Here is an 18,658-nt window from a genome sequence, read left to right on the forward strand (position 1 = left end):
ATATGCAGAATATTCCAAGAGGACCCTAGCAATCATCTAAGAAGATCCCAGTCTCCACAGCAACCAAAGAATCTTCGACAGAATTAATGCTTCACCAGCATTCTCTGGAATCTGTCCTCAGGATGGAACATGCAAAGTGAACGCTAACCTATTCTGGAAGTGCCTTCAGGGTCTCCTACTAAACCCTATCATGGATTTGTCCATTTGTGGTCGTTCAGACTTCTCTGTGCTGCTCTTGGGTCAGACAGGTGAATACATTGTTGGCTTGAAGCCTGAACGATTCCCTCAGCAAGTTTCACTCTGGTGAGGTTAGTCTTTTTGCAGCATGAGGCATGTGGTGAGGATCACTATTCTGCAGCATGAGGTACTATATAGACGCAAGCATTGTTTACTTTACATCTAGGGCATTACCAAACATATTTTATACATTTGGTCCATCCCATGCCCTTGCCTTTTGTTACCAAGACCATCCACCTTTCACAAGTCTGTGAACTGCCCTAACGGCACCGTTCAGAATAGTCTGTAATTGGTGCAGGTTGGCTTGTGAGGTGCCAATGGGCAGACTATTAGAGAAGTCCAATTGTCAGTTGAGTTGTGCAGTGGCCAGTAAGGATCTGTTTTTTATGGTAAGGTAAGGCCTGATTTGGTGCAGTAATTTGATCACATAGCCACAGGATGAACGTATGCTTGAGACCTGTTTTGCATGGACAATCCTGAGTAAAAATGACACCTAGAGTATTCACTGAATTTCTGACAGGAATCATGCTGCCAGTGATGGAGAAAAGGGAATATATGGTATAGGGTTTTTTAGGCAAGCACCTGAGGCAATGATAAGAAGCTCTGTCTTTTCATTGTTCAATACGAGCAAATTGCAAGCCATTCAAGTATGTATTTCCGTGTATACTTTATTCAAGGTCTTGGCATCTGTGGAGTATGTCTCAGTCAACTCAAATAGTACTTGAGTGTCATCTGAGTAGTTAGTGTATTGCGCACCCAGTCCATCGAGCAGATCAAGTAATGGCCTAATATAGATATTGAATAAAGTAGAGGGTAGGTAAGATCCCTTTGGAACTCCACATGTTGAAGAGATGGGAGATGCCTGGGCATTCTCAACAGCCACTCTTGATGTTCTCGGGCCTAAAAAATATGTTATCCACTGGCACGCTTTTGATGAGCAGTTAACGATCTTTCTAATTCTTTCTTAGAGAAGCTTGTGATCAATAAGATCAAATGCTGCATGGCATTTTTCTACAATACCAAGGACGTTGGATTTAAGGTCTTAGATTGCTGTCTCAGTTAAGTGCTGCTCTCTGAATCCAGATTGATGCGTGCCTAGGATTGTATTGTTTTCTACGAACCTTTGCAACTGCAGATAATCCACTCTATCAATGATTTTTAAGAGATATGGCATGTTGGTTACTGGCTGATAATCTTTGGCTAAGGCAGGATCTAATGTGTTCTTCTTTAGTAAGGGAGTTATCGAGTCATCCTTTAGGGAGGCGGGCTCCATGCCATCCCTAAAAGACATGGTGCCCATCCTGGTGATCCAGGGAATAAGGACTTCCAAGGAGTTTTTCAAAAGGTTGGTGGGGCAGTCCCTTAAACATGAACTGGGTTTAAGGTTTGTGACAATATTGTGAATTTTTAGCTCAGTACAGTCTTGAAATTCGAATTTAGGAATCAGCAGAGTAAAGTTATCCTTACTTGTGGTTTTAGAGCTATTCTGGCTTTTAGTAAGTACCAGGCAAACCTATTGGTCCTCAATATTAAATTGTTGGCCAGTACTACCTTTCAGAGATTCAGAAATATTTATATTTTTATTTTTCTGTGGTTAGTTATATATTAGCTGAACACATTCTATTCTGTATCACCCCTCTAGAAGATAGCCCATTTTGAATGGATTAAGACACATCCATACTAATACGAGCATTTAGCCATGCCTGACTCGCTCCTTGTAAACATCTTTCACACTTCCCAAAAGGCTAAATTCTGTTTACCCATGGCATGAGCACATGATGCCTTGCACAAGGAGTTGATGCTTTGAAACTGCTACACTGGTAATTCAGAACAAAAGCATAGTATCTGGAAATCAGCTGTTTCCTGTCAAAGCACGTCTTTCTGGAGCAGCTAACAAAAGAAATACATACCAAGGATCTGAAGCCTGCATTAAGTCCGCTTCTGGTCAAGTGACTGTGTAACAAGGCATCCATCCACCAATGGCCACACAGGTACCTTAAACAGCCCAAGAAGAAACATATGTATGTCCACTGCTCGTTTGTTATTCGAATTCCAACTGATTGACGTTTTTGGTAGAATTTTTTTTTTAGAAAGTGGAGGAGACCCCCCACGCCCCTTCTAGTACCCAACTACACCTCTTTACCCTGCCAACCTCCCCCCACACCCACACCAATATTGCTTACCACAAACCTTTGATCTACTTGGTACTTGTTTGGGGGGACAACTCGACCATTCGATCAGTTAAAATTCAACCATGTATTGGTCAAGCAATAGACCTACTTCCATGTCAACTTCACAGACCACCTCTTTGCTGTTCACGTGAGACAATATGGAACCTGAATGTGGCATATGGCAACACTTATAGCTTAGATGTTTGGGTCTAGATAAAGTGTGCTATGTTGGGCAACTGTGTGTTTTTGGGCTACATGTTCAAAAAACCACTGTACCCTGTGTGCCAGAGGTCATGTTGCTCTTGCTTTGTTGTATGGTTTTGCAATTACCCCCCACATTATACCATTTTATTGCAAGCTTCTGCTTTCAGATGAAAATGATATTTTTCCCTTTGTTCTCTTTGCTGTCAAATGTATGTTTGTGCTTATTTAATGTTACTAAATATGTAACTCTATTTCGGACTGCATTCTCCAGCTGTGTTGTGTGATTATTCACGTAAAACTGTCCATTCCAATATGTTGCCTTGGTAATGTGGGTGCTCTCTTGGGGCGGGTTTGTGCACAATTGTGGTGTTAGCTGCATGTTGTGTTGTGTATTAGACACCTCTACTTGTAATATATGCATAGTGTACTGTGGGACAATGGAACATCTTGTGGGATAGGATTTTGCTATGGAGCCTTGTAGGTAGAATGTTTAGGTATGAGAAGGGGGCAAGGATCTAGAGAGCAAGGAGCGGTTGCTAGGGAAGAGGCAGGATCTGGAAGAGGCTTGGGGTCCCATTTACCCATGCACTTGAACTGCACTTACTTCATGAAAGGCGTAATTACCTCACCAGACTGGTGGACATCTGTGTAGCAGTGTTTCTTTTTTCAGGGTCTACATTTCGTCCTTGTATAACTTGATTGGGATTAGTGTTTCTTGTAATATATAGGGGGTTGGACTATGGAGATGGACGAGAACACAGGTTTCTGGCAGGGCAAATTGCAGTGAGACAAGTAAGGGAGAGGTGCAGGGGGATAGGTGGGTATGCCAAGCATGTTGTGGAGTAGGAGAAAGCAGCAGAGATTATGCCACAGAACTGTGGAACACCAGGAGAGTGGCAAAGAAATGGTCTCAGGAAAAAGTAGAAAAAATGGGGGGGGGGCATTCATCCTCCTTGACTCTCACAACAGTGACAGGTTTTTCGATGTGCAGGAAACTGCCAATTTGTAGCTGCACAGGAGTCTTGGGGGGTTTTCTCCTTATAATACTAGCTGTGGCAGGGTAAGACACAAAGGGCTAGAAGCGAGGCAGCAGTTGGGGGATGCATGGGCACGGAAGAAGGTGTTTTGGAAACCTTCTTGTGGATTAGAACTGAAGGTTCTGAGGTGTGGATGTTAGATCAAAGTGTGAGCAGTGGCGTCATGGAAGAGAAATCACTATTAACCAAATGCGGGCATTACTAGGGTTTGAGCGCTCCACCTGAACCTTACATGCATGATGTGCTGCAAAGGGTCTGGAACCTGTGTGGTGCTGGCCCTGAGACCACAAACAACAAGATAATTTGAAATGTCTGTTCAGACCTCAATGCACTCAAATCAATTAAATAATAGAGAGTTCTAATTCAGATGTTCAACCTGGTCAAACAAGCTACACAGAGCCCTTATGAAAGAGGTATCTCCAAAAGTACATTGATGAAAGAGTGGTATATATAATATGATATGATATGATATAATATGATATGATATGGCATTTATAACGTGCCTATACACAAATGTGTCGGTATATTATAACAACAGCACAGCCAACACGTTTTTCAACCATTGAAGATATTCCTCAGGGATGTTATGACCATGGTCTGGTTCGGTAGTGTTAACAAAAAATAGATTGATAACAGATATCCCAAGACAGAGATGATATTTGCGTAACACATGAAGTAATCACACATATGAAACAAGCATCAGAAATCATAAACATGACAAAAGACATGTAACAGAAAAAAAACAGGCATAGATTTCAAATAACAATTCTCAATCCTATTTAAAAAAAGAAGAAAAAAAAAGAAAAAAAACAGGCGTTACCCCCAGAAAATATCATTGCCACTGGGGCCATTGCAGGACCAGAAAAGGGGGCGTTTTTAAACCAGAAATACACGTTTATGATTTTTGGAGATTAAGGCCCCGGTGAACATCTGAATCAAAAATTCTCTATTATTTGGTCAATTTGAGAGCATTGAGGTCTAAACAGACTTTTCCCATCATAGAAGAGCTCTGTGCAAAGTTATATGTTACTGCGGCCCAGTGTTTTCCAGGTGTAGAGCGACATAGCGACTGGTGCCGTAGTAGTTGGTGCTGTGAAGGTGCATCAGTTAACAGAACCAAGGAAAAAAGCCGACCTTTGAACGTAGCTGGAGGCAATGGGTGATGCAGAAAAGAGTACAAAGGGAGAAATGGGGGTAGGGTGAATCTAGGCAGTTACCCCTAATGTAAATCAGGGTAAAACACGGAGTACCTGAAAAAGCAAACAAAACACAAACGGCCTCATTACGACCCAGGTGGTAAGTTACCGCCTGGGTCGTACCTTTACCACCATGGCGTAAACTATGTTTACGCCATGGTGGTTGGCGGACTTACCGCCCCATTCCGAGGTCGGCGGGGCGGTAAGTCCCCAATCCCCATTTACCCTTCCCCATTCCCATTTTTGCCCCATAGGGCATAATGGGAGTGGGGAAGGCGTTACTTACGCCACCGTAAATTACGGTGGCGTAATTAACATCAAGGTCCCTTAGCGCCATGGATTTTAACACCTGCTAAAAGCAGGTGTTAAAACCTCCATGGCGCTAAGGGACCTCGGAATCAGGCGGTAAGGGTCGGCGCTGTTTACGCCGCCGTAAACCCCTTACCGCCTGAGTCGTAATGAGGCCCAAAGAAAAACGGAAACTAAAAATCAAAGTGAATGAACTGAAATGAACCTCATACTGAACTAATGGAAACAACAAGAAAGGGACTTTTTTACTATTGTTGATGTTTTACTTTTTATTTTCGATTAATTACCTTTTTAATTTTGAATATCTAATTCTCCAGAAAACATTTTGCTTTTTGAGGGACGGATTTTCCTTTTTGATTCAGTTGGTTTCTGCCAAAACATTTACAAGCCTGAATGCTCAAAACAAAACATTTATTCGGTGCTATTTGAGTTGCTCTTTCATTCTGGGATCGTGTAGTTTTAATATGTAAACTTTACTCACAAACAAAGATAATGTGTCAAAGATGGGGGACTTTTCGATAAAGAAATCAACAAAACCATCCTATACCCAAATCAAACGTTTGTTAAAAATTAAGTAACTTTGTAACGGTTTTGATAACAAAAAGGCAGGCCGGAGAAATGTGTCAGAATGTGAACATTTATTTCTGTCGCTTTTCAAAATCCTGGCATAACAACATACACCGTTTTTTTCAATTCAAATGTATATGGTTGCAAACACTTCTGGGCACCTGGTAGCCGTATATATCACTCCCCTCAGATTTATTGTATTTATTTATTTGAATTTATAAAGCGCTCAACGGCCCGGGGGCATCCTGGCGCTGTTACAGAATACTTGCTTAGTTGAACAACAGTTTACATACTGTGGGAAGGCAGTCATATCATACAACAGTTAGGCAATCAAACCATGCTGTGATACAGTAAGGCATACATATCATATTGTGATACAGTGGTAATGCAGTCACTGGTGCAAGAAGGTGGAGCAGGAGTCGGGTACATACAGAAGGAGGAGGTGGCGGGGCTAGTGAAAGAGTTGTGTTTTCAGTGCCTTGCGGAATACTGTGTTGGATGTCTCCTTCCAATTTTTCGGTGCTAGGACGGCAAAGCTGGAGCCTCCTGCTTTGGATCTTTTAAAGGATGGGATTTCGAGCTGAGTCTGCTTAGGTCTCTTAGAGGTGGCACAGTGAATGGTTTCTGATAGGTATGGAGGTGCTTTGTGATATAGGCAGGAGTGTCTGATGGAGGGGGCTTCAAAGAGAATGCGCTCTTTAACTGGGAGCCAGTGGGCGTCCCGTCCTGCCTGGGAGATGTGCTCTCTCTTGGGGATGCTGAGGGCCGCTCTCAGGGCATTGTTTTGTGTGGTTTGGAGTGTCTTCATGTTTTTGGAAGATGTACCTAGGAACAGGACGTTGCAGTAGTCAAGTCTGGCTCCCACTGTAGCTCAGGCTGTGGACAGGCAATTTTTGGATGAGAGGTAAGGTTTGACTGCGTTCATGATTTTTGTTGTTAGTGCGGCCGTTGAGTCAATTGCGCTAACTTGCCATGACATAGAGAGCGTGGAGTCTATGTATACTCCTAGAGTTTTGGCTGCCGCCAGAGCAGGGCGGTCATAGCAATTTGTTGGAATCGTCGGCACCAGATGCACTGTCGCATAAAAGAAGTGGCTGGTTTAGCAAAAGACGAGTGCAAACGTGTTACAGCATTTTTTCATATATAGATCCTGCCAATCTACATGTTAAATCCGTGTGCCTACCATACAGACTAGCTTTGTCAGGAGCTGAACAGCCTTCTTTAATTTTTCAGCAGCTGCTTATTCTTATTTTTTCTGACGGACTTTGTTCTTATTATGAGCGCTTTTCTATAAAACACGATGCAGATGTATACAAGAAGCTGCGCATTCTACATTGGGGTCTTTCCCAATGGGTGCGCTTCACTACCACACAGCCCTCCAGAACGGTACTTCATAGGGCAACTGCGACTGTTGCCTAGCAGCATTTGGGTATATTCATAAAATGGCAGTGGTTTCTAAGAAGCAGAAAATGTTGATTGGCTCCAACGGAGATGTCAGCAGCAGAGACTGCTGCTTTTCATCTCTGCTGGAATTGTGCAGCCTTTATTAATTACCCAGCATGTAGCCCGATTTGCTGTACTCCAATATTAGATGCAGAAAGAGGAAGTAGCGCCTGCCATAAAAAATACGTGAAAACCAGTCTTTGATTACTCTGTGTATGTCGTGCTTGTAAAGCAATATTTGCATGGCTGCTTCTGGGATGATACGTGCTAATACATTGCATAGCTTTTTTTTTATAACAGATTGCATGTTCTAATCTCACCAAATGGAGTCGTGGGTTTCTGCTGCACAGCAAATGGATCTCCTGGAGTTACCTAACACTAAGGATATTTTGCTGTCAACAATGTGCATATCTCCAAATCAATAAAGCAAATTCCACGAAAATGATATATGCACATTGTGACGAAATTACTACTGCTCTACAATAGAAGAGTACAGGTATGAGTAGTGACTAAAATGCCTACTCATCCCCACATAGCTACTAAACAAGCAGTGATCCCAATCAGAAAGGTGTAACCGACCCAACCTAAATGGTATACCTCTGTCACCTTTTAACGTATTCCAGGCCGAGGGCAGGATATACTCTCCAGTAGGGGCTAGTACAGAAGCATCCTAACAGCAATGGTAGTGTGATACCAAAATCAAGGAATTGTCTAATCAAGATTCCATACAAATGCAAAACTTTAATTAAACTGAAAACCCCTGGGTGGTCCTTGATTGTTGGGTTGCCCGAAGGCCCTGTCTAGAGTCTCCAACGACAAAGGTAAGATCTTGTTTCTGTATTTCCCAACCAGAAAGGTGTGTAGAGAGGACTTGGCAGGGTTCTGTTACCTCTAGCGAACATGTTCCTGGGCATCAGTGGTCTCAGCTGCCGTAGGTCTTGCCTAGCCAGTAGCTAATACTGAATTTTCCATTGGGATTGTTAGGGGAAGAGACTTGTGCTTTTCTTGAAGGCCTCTGTCTTTACTTCTTTTGAAGAGGACTTTGCGGCAGATGGCACCACCAACAGAGTGCCAGACTTAACCTTGTTTTTCAAGTGACCAAAGAGGAATTAAATAAGGGGAGCACCCGCAGCTCCCATTATATAGGCAAAGGCCCCCATATATTCATTCCCATCTAGCCTTCTGTAGTCGGTTGAAGCCAGGCTGCTGTGTTTAGAATCTTCTGTCTGGTGATGTCAGACCCAGAGTGCTTTATTTGCAGGAAAAAAGGAGCAGGAAAGCACATTTGGGAGCCCTAAGAATTGTAAGATGTTGGACCCCCTCGCCCTGGATACTCTACTCTCACACCTTGCTCTGCCTCCTTACATCAAAGAGTCTCTGTTAGTTAACACCCCAATGTGATTTCCTGTGGCCTGGCAGAGCCTGTCTAAACTAGCACTGGACCTCGCCCTGCCCTCAGAGGGGCAGTTCCTATCTTCGCGCAGGTCACACCCCTTTCCCAGGAAAGACACATGCTTTGATGAGCTGTCTCCAAGAAAAGGCTTGGGTGAAAGGATCAGTATTTCTAGCAGCCATTGACTTCTCCCAGACCACTGACACTGTCAATTGTATCCTTGTGTGGGAGAAGTTGAGGAAATGGCATCTCCTTGCTATCCTTACAATTCTTCATGAAGGCATTGTTCTCCTCCGGGAGGATAGCTCAAGGGCAACGTGCTGGCCTTGAAAGCAAAACGACACGGAGCAACCCAGGTTCGATCCCTGGGTCTATGCTTATGAACCTCTGGGTACTAAGCGTGTTATTAATAACCTATCATAGCAGAAAGTGATCCCTACCATAAATTACGGCTTTGAAACCATGCTGCCTAAAAAATCTAATTGGTGGCCAGTCTTGGAAGCCAGATTCTGGAAACAATTGTTACATCTGCCCAAGAGCACGCTTTTACCATTAATACGATATGACCTGGGAATTCCATCCTTAGAATCCCAAATTAAATGGAGGATGTGCGCCTTCTTTAGAAAATCAATCTTGGGTATTGCCTCTGGAGGATTGCTGAGCATCATGGCACAACACCTCCTGGCACAGGATCATGTGTACACCAAGACCTGGTGCAATTTAGTTCTGGACACTTTATCTGATGCATCCATCTCGCTGGACTTGATATTATTCAATCCAGTACGAGCGAAGCAAAAACTGTACCTCTACGATTGGATAGAAAATCGAAGGTTACGCCTAAAATATAAGTATTTTGACATTCAAGTTTTTGGAAACAAAGCACTGCATGTAACAGCGTCTTACTTATTAGGATGTCCGTGTCCTTATATCAGACATCAATTTCTTAGGTTTCGTTAAAATCTCTGGCCAACAACAGAGGTCATTGCCAGATGAAACCTAATTCGGAAAGAACTGAACTATTGGCGCTTTTGCTCAAATAAGACACAAAAGAAACTTTAGAACATTGTATCTTATATTGCCTAATGTTAATCAATCAAAGGATAACCCATTTAAAAAAATGCCACTTGACAGATATAACCATACGTCAATGGATGATGTTTGGTGCAACATAACTAATAACCCCGATCTTGGGATGGGGGTGGCAATCATGCACTATCTAGATGCAATCTTTCCCAAATGTCTTTCCGATGAAGGGTTTATGTAACTCTTCTTGCAGTCCTAAGATTATTCTTTTTTCTTCTACTCTTTTTGATCTTTTTTGATCATTTTGATCTTTTGTCATAAATGCACCAGGCATTAGTTTAATCAGAACAAGTAACAAGAATGAAATCAAATATTTTAATTCTCCTATTGATGAAGTATTGCTAACAATGTTCATTGTGTGCTTTATCCTTTATGCATTGATTGATGATCTAGCATAATATGTTTATGTTCATAAATCTTTTGTTTTTAAAGTGTAAAGTTGTTGTTATATTTTTCTTTTAGTACACATTTGTATCTGTCTTTTGTATATTTGAAAGGATGATTGTATTATCCATATCAAATAAAAAAAATAAAAAAAAATAAACTAAATAACCTATCATATCAAATTCGATTGAATAGGCAAGTAAGCCTTTTGGGAAATATTGACGCCCACAGAGGATTGTGTCAAGGCTGCATTTTGGCTCCTTGTCAATACATTTTATATCTTGCAGATATGTGAGATGCTCTATTAGCGCACAGACTTGTAACTTCGAGCCTCAGGGACTTACCTATACAGTGGTTATCATATGGAGATGACACAATCCTTCCGGATAGTACCCAGAGGGGTCTCCAAAATGTAATAAGAGCAGTTGAAAACTACATGCTGGAGAATGAATTAAAGATCATTCAGAGGAAAACCACTATTATTCGATTTTCGCCATATTCTTAAAAGTCCTATGGCTATTCCAGGTATAATGACAGAACACCTATTGTCTTCTCTAAGCAAATCATCTGTTTGGGATTTGTTTTAGACACCACATGGTTGACTAGATTAAAGACCAACTTCAATCACTTAGAAGTGCAGATTAGGAGAACTCATTATAATTAATGTAGATTTACTATGACTCTGCTAATGGAATTCTACAAATTGAAGGTAATTCCCTTTACACTGTATGGCCAGGAAATCTTTATTTTATCTGATAGCATCAAATGGAATTTAATTGAATTGGTAATCTGAATAAACATTGGGTTTACCAAACTCATTACCAATCTTATTGAGCGATATGAACTGTGTATTACTTTGATGAGGGGATACCTAAACTGGAAAATCTTAATTTTGTATAAAAGAAAATTGACTGCACGTAATGACTGATTCTCAATACACGCATATTATGGGGGAGATTCAGGACCTGACCACTGGACCCATCATTACATGTTTTAATTGAACATAATCTCTTTCAAACAACATAAACTACACACATGGTGAGCTCTGTGGAAATCCCCTTAGGATAAAACAACTTATGTATCAAAGTGATTGGATCAACATTATAGAGTCTATTTGTAAACTGAAAGTTCATACAACTTTCTCCCCCTTGGATAAATCTTTGAGAGTTCTGCCAAGGTATGCGTCTCTTGAACCATTCAAGAAAACAACCAGCTACAGTTCCCTCCGGCCTATGAAGCATTGCCCTTTTGATCTTTTAATAATTCCTGTTTAAAATGTTTTGAAGAATTTGACCATATTCTAATCTTATTTCTCATTTTATATTGTTGCAAAGGAGGAGTACAGCTAAACGACTTTCATAATATAAATTCTACCCTTAGAAGTTATAGGATATCTCTTTCTACATTCTTAAGAACATTTCGCTGGAGGATTCTGAATTTCAATGTATTCATAACTAAATGTTCTGTGTTGTGTTAAACCTTGACCATGTTATTTTATGAATTTGTAATTTGTTATTGACTTTTTGTATATGTGTAAGGTTATTTGTGTAACCAAATCAAACTAAACACATAAAAAAGGCTTTTACTATGGCTAAAGCCACAAAGCTTGTTTTGCGCAAAACTCACTCCCATGCAGTCAATGCACAGTATCCATTGACCAGCAAGGTGACAAGTAACCAAGGTGATAATAAAATGGCATTGACGTCATTACGAAAAACGTTCTTAATTTTGTTTAAGGATGTGTCTGCATCACATTACCATATCACCTCAAGTGATAAGCAAGAGGTTTACAAAGTAGAGCAGGAACGCAAAGCCAAAAAAACACAATAGTCCTTGCTGCATAAATCAAAAAATAGTTAAACATAAATGTAATTAAGCAATAAACCCAGAGCGGAGGGTCAGGGGGGGCATTACCGCTTCAAGTAATGTCCCGGGTTCCATAGTTACAGGGCTGAGCAAAGCATTCATATACCATTATACCGTTTTTACTTTGTCACACTATTCTGTTGTGTTTAGTTTGTAGTTCAGTTTGAATTCCTCATTAGAATCTTCTGTATGTATGTCATTGCTATAGGCACATTCACTTTACCATATGTTGATTGTAAACAGGGTTTAGAGCGAGTTGTCTTGAATTCAACAATTTAATATCAAAGGCAAAAATGTAGATTGGCAACACACCATAGCACATCTAGTTGTGTTCCTTTTATCGTCTCAACATGGTCTGGATCTAGCTATTTTGTGTGCATTTTCGACTTTACAAATACATACAACAAAACTCTTCTACTAATTACTTTCTGCTTTCATAGACAATAAAAGGTATTTAGTTTCACAATATGTTTGCTCTGCAGTAGAAATTATTGCTTGAAAGTATATTTTGTGAAGGATAGGACAAGCTCTTAAATGAGCTGTTTGAACAAAGTAGGCATTTCCTCGGACAACCCATTATCATCCACAACTCAGATCAATGTAAATCTACAAGTATCTTTTCAAGGACCTCCACATGATTGGAGTGCTAAATGATATTATCAGGGCAACCGATTACAAAAATTCTATGAAATATTTTCAAAGTTGGTCTGCTTGAGAATTACTTACATCTCGCATGGGTCATGATTTGTGCCTATATACCTCACTGAGAGGACAGTAGAATTTCCTAAACATCAGCCTTGCAAACATGTGCAGGTACATCAAAACCTCACTGTATGCTTTCTATTTTTTTTTTTTGACAAGACATTATATTTATTTTATGATATTGAAAATGTGTATTCAGAGCTGGCCTTACCCAGATTGACATGGAGTGTTTTTTCAAGGTTCATATGGTGGAAGTGATAAGGAAGTTACAATGTTTTTCAGAATACAATAGGGATAGCAGGATATATTATACATAGGGAGGAGGTCTGGCTGCATTAGATGGGAGGAAACAGGCAGATCTTTAGGATTATTTGGAAGGTGATGATGGATGGTAGATTGCAGATGTAGGGTGGATGTTCCAGGCTTGCCTGTGCCCATGGTTGAAAGCCTGTTTTTGTGTGAAGGTTAGTTTGCAGAGTTGAATGTGTAGGGGATTTTGATTGGTTTGTCTGGTGTTTCAGTAGGTGAACAGTTTCATTGTGGTATGCTATGGTATGGCATTGTTTATTTGTATAGTGCCTATACACAGGCAAGCATTTCAAAGCGCTCAGGACGGTGGGAAGATGAGAAACATCAAGCAGTCGCTCAGAGCCCTTGAAATTCTGAGACAATGATAGTCTGGACAGGCAGAGTAAGCGAGTAAAAAATGCATTTAACAGTTAGGGAGAAAGCAAATAGGCCTGGCAGAGATTCTGCAGTTTTAACAGTGCAATTAATGGGTGAAGACAAGGGAGAACAGACATACGATCTTCAGGCATGGTGTGTAATGATTGAGGAAGTGCAAAGAGGGTCACAGGGGGGATCAAGTGCACCCGGTCAGTTGAGACTGGGGTAAGTGCAGATAGAGCCACTCTATAAGGTTAATTTCACAAGTGCATTGAGTGTGGGTGCAGTGTAGGGCCCTGTGGCAAGTGCAAAGGAGGCTGGCAGGGGTGCAGGGACCACTAAGACTCCGAGGTACAACCAATGGCCAGTCAGCATGATGTAAGGAAGAGGAGGGAGAGAGAGAAAAATATAGAACTGGGTTAGCAGGCTAGAGGTAAAGAGAAGGAAGAGGCAAAGGGTAAAGTCTTGAGGAGTTTCCAGAAATTAAGGAGTTCCGGCTCAAGACTGAGGGTGGCAGGGAGGCTATTCCAGAGGGAGGCCTCTGCTGAGGACAAGGATCTCCCCCAACTCTCTCCTTGGAGAACTGGCTCACTCGCAGACAGTTGGAGGTAGATGAGCAGAGGGCTTGTGAGGGACAGTACTTAAGTAGGCTGTGTTGCAGGTGGGTAGGTTCCAGGCCCCAGAAAGCCTTGTGAACAAGGCAAAGGGTCTTCAATTTAATCCTTGCCACCATGGGGAGCAAGTGGAGGGATTTCAGTGCCAGATAGATGTGGTCCCTGGGCTTGAGGCCAAGGATACGTCTTGCAGTTCTGTTCTGGATGATTTGCAGAGGGCAAAGGGCAGAAGAAGGGAGGTTAAGGAAGAGGCTGTTGCAATAGTCCAGCCTGGAGAGAATCACAGCTCCTGAGACAGTGAGTCTATGGGGAAAAGTGAGAAAAGGTAGAGTACCTCTGAGGAGTTGAAGCTGATAGTTAGATTTTTTAGCGATGTCTGAAATGTGAGAGAAGAAGGATAGAGTGGAGTCAAAGATATGGATAAGATAGGTTTTTGAGGTGGATGACCTTGTAAATTATAGAGTCCATTGCAAGCAATTCTCTGGACTAAAGGTGCCAGCGGAGCTAGGCGAGAGGAGGAGTGAGATATGATTGTTTGGGTAAGTGCAGAACTAGTCTTACTGCTGCATTGTGCAACCTTTTCATGGAAGGGAAGGTGTTGTTGGAAGGTCCAGTAAGTATTGTGTTTATGTAGACCAGCTTGGATTAGATGAGTGCCAATGCCATGGCATAGAACTCATCAACGGGCAGGTTGTGTCTTATCATGAGAAGGAGGCATAGGTGTAGGTTGCATATTTTACTGACAGCACCTATGGGGGCTGTGGAGGATAACAGAGGGTATTTGGTGAAGGTAAGAAACTTCACTGGTGTGATGTGGAAGATATATGGGTTGTCTATGGTGCGATCTTCCTTCCAGCTGGTAATTTTTTGTTAGTGTCTTATGATGGGGTATTTCATTTTGGATGGGGTGAGTTTTAGGAAGTGGTTGGCCATCCAAGTGATGATGATGGAAAAACAGTTTCTGAGGGAGTGATTCTGAGGAGGTGGAGATCTAAATATATTTGTTTTTCATCCACATTTTGGAGAAAGTGGATGTTGTTGCAGTCAAGGGTTTGACATAGAGTTTCAACATATTGGTTCAATAGGAGGAGAGATAGGGAAGATTCCTATGGTTTATAGTACTTGACTGGGGTAGGATTTGATCAATAGGGGAGCATGGAGAAAAAATGTGTCCTATCAGTGAGGAAGTAAACCACTTGAGAACACTACCTGCATGTTTCATTGTGTGGATAGGATGTTTAGAAGTATTGTGTGGCAAATGGTGTGTCCTGTGTCAGTGATGTTGTGAAAGTCATCCAGGATGTGAAGGGTTGCAGTCTAGGTACTGTGGCTGTGTGTGTGGGAGTAATTGGAATGGATTGAAAAGGTTGTTGCTGGTGATGTGCTGTTGGAGTTGGCTGTGTTGAAGCGCTCCTTGATTCTCTTGAGGATTGGCCGAATTGTGATGGGTCAGTAATATTCAGGGAGTGTGGAGCTGAGTGTTGGTTTCTTGAGGTCTGGGAAGATGAGTCCTATTTTGATTGCAGGGGGAATCACACTGTTTGATAGTTGATAATATTGAGCCATGGTGGCAGTGTAATTAAATGTGGTCTGAGCTGGGAATGCATCATACAGGAACAGAGATGGTTTTATTTTGAATGGGAAGGAGATGAGGATGTTCTAGGTGAGGGGGTGAAATGGATCACATCTGTTGGAGGGTTTCATAGTGGGGAATGGGATGAGGTGTGTTGTGGAGTTTTTGGACATGAGGAAGTTGCATATTCAATTGAATGGGTGAATGCTAGGAGTTGATGGCAGATTTGAGAAAGACTAGAAGATTTAGAAACATTTCTGTGTATGGTTAGAAATGGATTGAATCTCTTGGCTGTAGTGGGCATCTTGGGTGCAGCATATGGTTATATATTTTTTGGATCATCAGTCTTTGAGGGGTTTCCTGGGGAGGGGCATTGGTTCATCTGTCATGCTCTTTCAAGGTGTCTGGTCTCTTGTTTGATGGTGAGGAGGGAGTAATTAATCCATGCCTTTGGTGGTTCTTGTGAGTTTTACTTTCATTTATTTTTTGTGAGGGGGCATTTTGTCGAGTGCCTGGGTGATCAAATTGTTGAGGAGTAAGGTGGGGTATGTGTTTGGCAAATGGGCATGCTATTGGTGGTGTCAGAGCTGTGTTAGTGATGCAGTTATTTTTCCTGGGAGGGAGGCAAGGGATGTGTGTTGGGCGAGGGGTTGCTTTGTGGGATAGTGAGCTGTAACAGGGTGGGAAAGTGGACTGACCATTATACCCAGATTTGATTGTGCACACAATCCATATTTTTGCAAGAAATCAGGAAGTCAAGGGTCTTCCAAGAATCATGTTTGTGTGGATTAGGTGATGTGTTGGGTGCGAATTGTGTGATGATGCTGTCCAGTATAGAGTGTTGTCTAGGTGGGAATTATCAGGTTTCACATCACCAAGCTAGATTCTGGTGAGGGGTGAGCTATTGTTGTTTGTTCTGAAGATGGACTATTCAGATTGGACGTTGGGATTGTTTGATGAGGGTGATAAATGAAGTATATGAATTTGGGTTATGACTGTGATGTTGGGAAGCAGCTGAGAGGGCTTCAAATGATGTAAATGGTGGCTGAGTGGGGTTGTTGAATGAGAGTGAGACATTATATATAATAGTAATTCCTCCCCCTGTTTTGTGTGGGTGATCTTTGCGGCGGTGGATGAGGGAGTGTCTTGGCAGTGTGTCTCAATGATGGGTTGCTGGTGCTTGTTCTGCCTTGTCTCTATGAGGAAGAGCATGTCAGTGGTGTGTGGTGACTAGAACTTGACAAGAGTGTCCAGATACAGAGTGGCAGCTCAGGAGAATATTAGTATATGTGAAAGGTTGTCACTGTACATGTGTGTGGTTTAGTGGTTTGTGTGTAGAAGGAATGTGTGTGCTGTGTCATGTCTGTGGCACCTAGTGGGAGGTGAAAAGGTGACACAGAAACATATGCAGAAAGACATGTACTCTTTCCAGTAGCTCTGTCTACTCTTTGCTCAACACACCCAGGCAAAGGGATGCCCCAAAGAAGTTGTTTATATTCCTAAGTCGCCAAATGAAAATGGGGAATAACCAGTGAGTCTTCTTTCAGGGTCTCAGAAGCAGGACAATAGGATGGAGGGGGGTGCTGCAGTGAGGTTTGTGGAGGAAAAATCCAGGCTGCATGATTGTGAATGTTAGGAGGGGTTAGATTATATATGCTTGTTTACCTTTTTAAGTTACTTTTCTGATTGAATTTCTCCCATCCATGAAGACACATGGAAATGAAAGTGGATGCAAAGCAGTCATGCAGTCTGCCAATTTATTGCAGTTTTTTAAGTGAAAGTAGCAAAACACACTCATTAAGCAAAAAGGAATCACACCAGGGTAAATCGAATCTGGTAAAGTTACCCTTCATTCCATGATTACATTTTCAATAAAATACTGATATCTTTTGTGCTAGACAAATGAAGGAATGTCCACAATAGAAAACTTGCTACACATGTATATAATGAACTCATTGACTAACACCAACACATTATATTCTTTCTAGGTCAAGAAAGTATCGCAGCAGGAGGGCTTTGGCAGAAAGAAAAGGGGTTACAGAGATATAAATGAGATTGAAATTAACATGAATGATCCATTATTTTCAAAACAGTGGTATTTGGTAAGTAGATCCTTTTTTATATGTGTTTCAAATAATTTGTGGTAGCAAGGAAATGTAACACACTTTGGCACAAACCTTTATATCAACAAATGCATTCCCAAAGAAGAAGAGGATTGTGTATTGCGCTAGGTGGATGACTACATTAGCAGAGTCATATGGTGACAGCATGTTATGACATATGTTCTCTGCCCACTATCAGGTTTAATTGCACTTTTCTCTTGCTGTATTATTTAGAGTTCCATTGCTAGCGCTAGTTTTCTTGGGAATTCCTCCACATTGCTGATATACCTTAAGAGTAAGAATCTCATTATTTCTGTAGTAATAATACATCTGCTAACACCAAAGGATATTGACCAAATGTCCATGTCTGGATTCAACTAAAATGCCCATGGAGTCAAAGTTGAAATATACCACACCCGATGAAGGAGATGAACGGGCCCACTTTTGAGAGTCAGCAAAGTCTTGCAAATTTTTGTAAAGAAAATAAGCATGTGCACTTTGGAACATATGCAATCCTCTAGAAGACTTTTGAGGTCGACTGCCTAATTGATCACAAATCATCATTGATTACCACACCACAGTCCATGTAAACGTCCATGACAAGAGCTTGAAGCATCACTATGGCCTGGCTCACACCAGGAGCCCGCTTCCTTTAGGTAATGAGTGAGGGGAAAGGCGAGTCACTCACTAGCATGCTGTGAAATGGGAATAGTGAGGACCAACTTGGATTCATCAATAGATTGTTGTTTCAATAGAACAAATGTTGGCAAGCATGGATGGGGCATGCTGTGCTATTGTCAGGATAGACTGGTTTGTCTGTCGCTAACCTGGGCAGATTGATAATAAACCCCTGCCTTGGACGAAGGCCATTAAGGTTAATGATCCAAAATTCCTTAGATGCACAATGTTTCCACAAGGCCTACACTTGACATTGGATGACAAACTAGGAATCACAATTCCCAGTGTAAGTAGTTACTATCATTGATCAGTAAGCACATGCAAAAAGCATGTACAATGACTTCAGGGAGGCTTGGGGGCTTTCAAGTTATCCTCCTTGACTTAGGTCCTGCTTTATCAGAGTTTGCTGGTGATCGTGACAAGAGGCTCTGCA

General features: G+C 41.6%; 1 protein-coding gene across 1 annotated transcript in view; it reads left to right on the forward strand.

The window, feature by feature from the left end:
• The window catches only part of PCSK2 (proprotein convertase subtilisin/kexin type 2), a 1,398,208-nt gene that overhangs the window by 608,853 nt on the left and 770,697 nt on the right, over nucleotides 1–18,658 (forward strand). Inside the window, exon 3 of the mRNA XM_069608350.1 lies at nucleotides 17,434–17,547. Within this exon, the coding sequence (XP_069464451.1) occupies nucleotides 17,434–17,547 (114 nt within the window). The remainder of the gene's footprint in view (nucleotides 1–17,433; nucleotides 17,548–18,658) is intronic.

The sequence above is a fragment of the Ambystoma mexicanum genome, chromosome 4q, assembly GCF_040938575.1.
Source record: "Ambystoma mexicanum isolate Mex_15411 chromosome 4q, UKY_AmexF1_1, whole genome shotgun sequence".
In the NCBI taxonomy this organism is placed as follows: domain Eukaryota; kingdom Metazoa; phylum Chordata; class Amphibia; order Caudata; family Ambystomatidae; genus Ambystoma; species Ambystoma mexicanum.